Consider the following 7,140-nt stretch of genomic DNA (forward strand, 5'->3'; position numbering starts at 1 on the left):
GTGGAGTTTATCTTTTAAAACTTTCCAACCCTTTCTAACTGGCCTTTTAAGCCCATTAGTAGACCTCACTGACCACTCTGCACATTGACCTGTAAAATGAGGGCATTTAAATAATGCAGAATGTTAATAGAATCTGCCCATGGGCTATGGATGCAAAATATCAAGTAAGGGGCTTTGACACTCATTAAAAGACCTCAAAAAACTAAGCTCTTTTACAAGCGACTCCAAAAGGGAACTGCCGAAAATTAACGAAATTATGTGAAAACTCTGGAAAATTCGAAGGCTTGCGTCTAAAATTTACAATACACTACTACAAATACAGAAATATAGCCATTGCTTGTCGATCATTCTGATCCCCTTGGGAAGCCCACTTAGCACTTTGACTATCGAACTGATTATGTTTTTGCTACTGTACATTAGCCTGCATAGCCTTAGTACAAAAATGCCTCTCCTCAACCCAACTCCAAAAATGCGTGGTCACAGAGTTTATTGCAAGACTAGAAGTTTTAGCCTTGGCTTGCAAAGCATTCTCTGTTGGTCTTGTTCCTGGGAAGCAAACCATAAGCCTATGCTCAATCCTGAAAGAGCTTGCGTGGGAGAGAAAACTTGGGCTTTAAAGTGTCTTTTCAATGATCAGTCAAAAGGAGTTTGATCACTCTCAAAAGAGGCCAGCACGGATTGGGCAACCTCTATGATCAATGAGCCCCTTCTGCTCTTCTCAACAATACGCTTGATCAACAGTTGACCTAATTGTTCATCCAAATCTGAAGAGCAAGAACTGTCTTCAGACACACTCCAGTCCAACGCAGATCCAAACTGTCCATGACTCTCAGCTATATCTATGACATCCTGAGCACAAACGAAAAGCTTATCTTGACTAGGGGAGTTTGATCTAGCATGAAGCAAAACTTCTCCATTCCAGTCAAAATTGGGGGAGCTCTTCTTACTGCTGTTGGCCTCCATCTCTACTTTGCTTTCTAGCTGGTCATCAGTGTGACAATGAGCTCCAGTCTGCACGTCCATGAGTTTCACTGAACAAGGAGTGCTACCCGGAGTATCATTTGCTGTACCATCTGATAAATCAGCTGATTTGGAGCTACCTGATACCTGATCAGTTTCTGGATGGCTTACAACCATGAGATCAAAATCTTCATCTTTTGCAGATGCACCCTTGAGAAGCCAGTTTTCAGAGAGAGGAGAAATTTCTGTGTTCCTATTGAAAGAGGTAGCCACAGGAGGTCCATTGGCTGCATCACCCCAAACTCTAGAAAACTCATCACAAACTTCATTGTAGGCAGCTAATGCCTCATCTCCCAACGCAATAAATGTGGTACCGTTCTTAGGTTTTGGCACTCTCTGATGCAATGAGCTACTCCTATAGGCAGTATGCTTTGTAGCATTGGTGAAGGAATGTCCATTGCATACGGGAGAATCGGGAGAAACATCAGGTGGATGATGCATTGTTGGGCTCAAGAAATGCTTCTCCACTTGCATGCTTGAGAGCACCCTTTTCTTTGTGACTTCCACATGATTGTCTTTCTCATGAAAGCTTGGAAGGCTTGCACAGTCATCACCTAATGCAAACAAATTCCACCACAGAGATATACATCAGTAACTGTTGAGACGTAAATGATCTTACCCATCAGCTAGCAGCAAAGTATTGTAAACCAAGATTAGGGCTACCTGGCAAAATACCAAGTGACCTCTTCTTCCACAAATAAAGTTCATCTTCTTTAGCTTGCAACCTGCTGCCCATAAGCTTAACCTCAGCTTCAAGTTCCAAAATCTGCTTCTCCTGCCTGGCTTCCAACACCTCATGCAAACGCATTGCTAGCTCTCCAGGAGAGACAGCACAGTTGCCAAAATGAAGGTCATGCAAGGAGTCGCAGCCATCTCCCTCATCTGAATCTGCTTCAACTTCACAAGGGATACCACTCACGGAAAGCTCACCCTGGACTAGACTTCCAACATCTGCATCGAGCTGTTCAAAGGCCATGTAGCTAGTTCAAGCTCAAAAAATTCCATGATGCATTCTGATCTTCCTAAAGAAATTAATGTAAAGGACTGAGTAATATGGACTTGCGCAGCTAATGATCTGCTGATACTAACTTACCTCACTCAAGTTAGAATACCTTCGGCAATGCTTTGAAACATCACCATTGTTCAGATTTATTTCCATTCTCTCAAACTCTGCTTCTAGCTCTGCTTCCAACTTAGCCATTTCTTTTGAATGCATATGATCACTGGCTGAGACAGATGCGAAGTCATCAAATAAGGACACTCTCACACTGTTAAGCAAATCTGTAGCGCTCCTCACTTTTCTAAGCATACTCCTAACACCGCGTCTTTGCTCCACCAAAACATCTTCCATAGGATCCTTCTTGTGATCACATTCAAACTTTCCACCTTCAAGCTCAATTTCAAGGTCTTTAAGTAGACAATCTGCCTCTTTAAGAAGCCTGTTTAGCTGCTTTACTTCACACATATTTGACATGATTGTAAACATCATACCAATGCCCACTCCAAAATTGAATAATAGACCCTTCAATGAAGTGTTTGCAATTCCTGTCCATGTAAACAGAAGAGCAGGAACAACAGAAGGTTAAAAGCCATTTTTCAAAACTCGTTACTCATAACCCAGTCTTCACATCTTTGACTCTATCATTATCAAATGGGCTTGCCCTATAATTAGTTACAAACAATTGAAAGCATGAAGCCAAGGGTTGTCAGCTCATCACAGACATTGCATGATAGCGTAACCATGGTTACATCATAATTCCACTCCGAGAATCCAACTATTCAGGGCTTTTGCTGGAGTAGAGTGATAAGAGAGTAAGGTTCCGTATTTCTTATGGTTGCTGGCTCAACGAAGCCTTGCGGTGGGCACCTGGCTAGCGATTTCGGGGTGGCCCAACTGCTCGTCGCACAGATGCACGGTCCCAATAAGTCCCAGCGACACTGCCTTTGGGATTGTCCAAATGCCCAGCAGGTTTGGTGGCACATTCTCCACCTCCCCACTTCAGACCCTGCCACTGCCTGCACCGTTACTTGGGGGCCCGTTGCCTGGCAGGCTGAGGCCGGTGCAACACTCTTCTACGAGGATAACGAGGTGGGCTGGCTCTTGTACTCTCACACCGCCACATTCCAGTGGCGACAGTGGCCACAGCCGGACCCAGAGACTGGCACATGCCGGCATTGGGAGCCCATCTGCAGCCTTGCTGCCTGGCACGTCATGCGAGCGCACTTCAGTGAGACTATTGCAGGTGCCCCCGCAGAGACCATTTGAGCTATCTGGATTGATCTCATTCACATCGTGCACCGACGCCTAGAACGCCTGTTGGCAGAGAACTCATTCACAGACAGCGAGCTGCTTTCTTCTGCACCTGGAGCACCGGACCCTTCTTCACGAAAAAGGAGGGCACGGTCATTTGGCATTACAAGGCACCGGTTTGGCCAGCCCCCCACACAACACTCCCCCCCCCCACGTAGTCTCCCTCCTGACAGCAGCCAGCCATGGAGGGAGCCCCCCTTCATTTTTCTTTCTATCATAGACAGTGTTGTATCGCGCCTCTTGGCAGATTTTCTTTTAACTTGAAGGATCTATTCTTGGGAGATTAAAAAAGAGAGTAAGAATGTGGTGAAAACCAATCATTTGATACAATTACGTGAGGGGAAAGAAGGCATGTGATTCATCTCCATCTACATACAGGGTGTTCTAAGAAGGCATTAGTTGAGAAAAAACATATTGTTTAACTAGGCAAACATACCGCGGCACCTATGCATATTCAAAAGTCATATAGTAGGCAGACCTCTTATGTAAGTTAAAATTTCAAATTCAATAATAGCATCAACAAACTTGTGGCTTGGATCTGATGGTATGATGGTAGCAACACAACAAAGTTTCAGCGAAAAGAGATGCAACAGTATCCAACGTTCTGGTGATACCTTGCAAGTGGAAGCTCTGTCCACCCAGGGAAGTTGAACACTCGTTACATTTTCTCCATGCATCCTCCCATCCTCTGACGTTGCCCCCAGAAGGTTCGTAAGAAAGTTTTTGTGAGTTTCCTTCAGAAGGATTGCACACCGTTTCTTGATATGTAGCTCTCCCAACCAAGCTCTTGATTTTCCTCATCTTGTTCAAACACTTTCTGGAACTCGATTGCCTTGGCAATGAAGGCAACCCAATAGCAAAGTCTACATTAGACAATGCAACACTTCTTTCACCCAGAAAGCTGTCAGAGTTAACAACTTTGAGTGCCTCATTGCCCAAGTGTTTCACACAGACACCTACAGGCTGCTCACAAGCATATTTGCTGTGTAATGGGAAAAGTGGCAGGTCACCACCTGTTAGCAGCTGGCTGTAGTCTTCATCCAACTGAGCGGAAAGACAGCTCTCTAATGAAGTCATTCGCTTCCGAGTTGCAAGGCTTTTCCTTCTGTATGACAAGCCTCTACTTCGCCCACTCTCATTTGGTGTCCTTATTTTCCTAGCGTAACTTCTCCTACTACTGCTGTCACCGTCTTGCTGCACAAGTAAACTATATGTATCTAGAACAAAGGTACCTTTGGAGACATCCCAAAAACCCGGCATCCATGTTCCACCAAACACAAATGCTTCCTTCTCACTAAGCATATAGTTGTCCTCTGCATCCTTAATGCGCTTTCCTGAGTATCCATCTTGGGTTAGAAATTCATCATTCACACTTTTATCACTACTTGAATCATTAGTGCGCTTTCCAGAATAAGATCTGGACAATAAAGGAACCTGGCTATCAGTGAAGGTTTTCCCCAACACGACTCCATCAGATGGAATTCTCTCTGATACATATCCACCTTCAATATTAGCTTGTGTAAAATTGAGCCCACTACACTTTGGTGGCCAAAAGGAATTAAGTGGTTCCAATACCGGGCATCCAGATGTAATTTCTGAACTTTCATTCACATGGGCAGCATGCAGAAAGCAAGCATTGGGTGCTTTCTCAAAACTTTTGGGTGTGCTTAAACAACTGCAAGTATCTGCAGTAGTACTCTTCTGCAAAGCATGACCTTCTCTACTGTTTTTGCCATCATCAAAGTCATCAGCACCAGCTACCTTATGCTCCCTTACACATCCAACATTGGCCTTACCCACAACTTGACTGCTCCTTGATACATACCACCCCCAACTAGGATTTCCCTTGAATCTTCCAGCTTGCCTCCTGCCAGAGGAGGAAAAATGGTGATACCTTCCCCTGGATGAAAGGGGTTGACTAGATAAGACTGCACTGTCATCGTCATCAGCTTTATCAGCAGATGCTCCTTTAGATTTTTGTGCATTTTGCCAGCAGCGTGCAAGGTATCCTGATCCTGCAGCAGCCAGGAGAATCCACACTTCCATCTCTGAAGGGCTGTATGTATTGAGTTTGTCAGCACATTCAACAATTAAGGACACAATCAGCTATGGCACTCCCAGTCGTGGTACCTTCAGCGAACAGGTCTTCCAATCACTGCAGATTCAGCTGCCTGGTCTTGACGCACACTCGGCTATAGCATGCACGGTTGTGAAACCGTTGAATATAGCATCTCTGATCATGAAAGCTCAGCTGCGGCATCACCATTCGGATCCTGAAATGCAATGCCACATACAGCTATGACAGTTCAAAGCCTAGATTACAATTCGGATCCTGAAATGCAATGCCGGAGCAATTTTAATTCAACCATATTACTCTTCTGAGCCTAAAATGCAATGCCACATTGAGCCTTATCACAATTCTAATATGGCAATTCCAATCTATAATGGAATTCAGTGATGCCAGTTCCAACTGCGAAATGAAATGCCACATTTAGACTATGAAAAGTCCATTAGGACTTTCCACACCAAATGGTTCTACCATGGTACGGTTCCAACGCATGTACGAGGTGTCATTCCACTAATGCAGCAGACAAAGCTTAAATAAGAATATAAGGGGAGAAGGTGCACCGTATTCTTGCTCCAGAATCAGCAACATGATGCCTTGGATTCCAATGGCAGGTCCGCCTTAATAACGAGGTAAAAGCTTCAAGATCCATCATATCAGCCACATGGAAGAATTAGATAAGGATGATGAGCAGGATGGATGGGAAAGGGTACGACATTGCGGTTAGGGTTAGGGCAACGACCCGGATTAGTGTTAGGGCAAGGACTAGGATTAGGGTTTTCAGGAATATCACAGCATGCGAACAAGACAACAGGCTGGAAACAAAACGTCACAACAGTTGACAAGACGAACTCGCATGGTCGGGTCAGGTCTGTTAAGGGGTCAGATCGGTGAGAAATTATAGCGGGAGAAGGCATTTTTTCTGCGGTTTCTACTTCAAAAACCCTAATGGAAAAGTCCCGCGCTCTGCAACAAACAACCCAACAGAGAGAGTAATTAAAAGCCCTAAACAGTTGGAAGCTAGCAATTGAAGGCGGCCATGAATTCTGCGCAGTCCAAAACAGAACAAGGGAATGCCGATGAACGCCGCAAAAGCACAAATAGTGCTTGGTGGGCATTGATAATCGAGAATCGAGAGCTGGAGTGGGAGAGCGGGCCGCGAATAAGATAAGATGACAAGAGGGGGCCATGCGGCCCTCCTGAGGAGGGAATGGCAAGACGCCATTAAAGCTCTAGTTTTAAAAAAAAGTGGCACAATCTCCAAAAGGGCTTGAGATCTTTATTTTAGGAAGGAAGATGATGCTGAGTTGGCATCTATCTATTGTTACTAGGAGGGAGGTATTAGTGGTATCACCCTCTCAAATTACATGTCTCAATGCACGTCCCTTGGATGGGGTTCCCACTGCTCACTTCGAGGTATGGCCCTCGCATGGGATTCCAAGAGTCACTGAGAGGTATGTAAGGGCCCTTGGATGGGATTCCATGGAATGGCCCTCGCATGGGATTCCAACAGTCGTGGCCCTTGGATGGGGTTCCCACGGCTCACTGAGAGGTATGTAAGGGCCCTTGGATGGAAACCCAATGCCGTGGAACATGAATAGACATTAGGGTTCCCTTTCCTTGGTAGTGTGGCCAAGTTTTAGGAGCAAAACCTAGCTTTTGTCTACTTTAGGCACACCCTAGACAAGGGAGGGGGGAGGGGCTAAGTGGCTCAATTTTATGCCTCATGCAAGGTAAAAAGTTT

General features: G+C 45.1%; 1 protein-coding gene across 2 annotated transcripts; it reads right to left on the bottom strand.

The window, feature by feature from the left end:
* Positions 1–210: 210 nt before the first annotated feature.
* Positions 211–6,684, bottom strand: LOC147629388 (uncharacterized). Of its 2 annotated transcripts, XM_086812626.1 has the most exons (6): positions 5,960–6,586; positions 5,462–5,604; positions 3,946–5,346; positions 2,114–2,565; positions 1,684–1,981; positions 211–1,574 (listed from the first exon to the last, which is right to left on the bottom strand). In XM_086812626.1, exons 3-6 carry the CDS (start codon positions 4,631–4,633, stop codon positions 634–636), a joined length of 2,379 nt encoding a protein of 792 aa, XP_086668752.1. In that variant the 5' UTR covers positions 4,634–5,346; positions 5,462–5,604; positions 5,960–6,586; the 3' UTR covers positions 211–633. The 2 variants fall into 2 exon arrangements, with proteins under 2 accessions (XP_086668752.1, XP_086668751.1); XM_086812625.1 differs by having other exon boundaries at positions 3,946–5,604; positions 5,960–6,684.
* Between the last annotated feature and the right edge of the window lie 456 nt (positions 6,685–7,140).

Source organism: Cibotium barometz, chromosome 18, assembly GCF_041138505.1.
Source record: "Cibotium barometz isolate CiBa-2024 chromosome 18, ASM4113850v1, whole genome shotgun sequence".
Taxonomy (NCBI): domain Eukaryota; kingdom Viridiplantae; phylum Streptophyta; class Polypodiopsida; order Cyatheales; family Cibotiaceae; genus Cibotium; species Cibotium barometz.

Bases quoted from the DNA above. Each gene is read 5' to 3' on its own strand.
- LOC147629388 (XM_086812625.1), bottom strand. From the start codon at position 5,377: ATGGAAGTGTGGATTCTCCTGGCTGCTGCAGGATCAGGATACCTTGCA. The intron at 2,566-3,945 runs GTATCACCAGAA...TTACATGGACAG, and splicing joins ACAGAGCTTCCACTTGCAAG to GAATTGCAAACACTTCATTG. The intron at 1,575-1,683 runs GTAGCCCTAATC...TGTTTGCATTAG, and splicing joins GTCACTTGGTATTTTGCCAG to GTGATGACTGTGCAAGCCTT.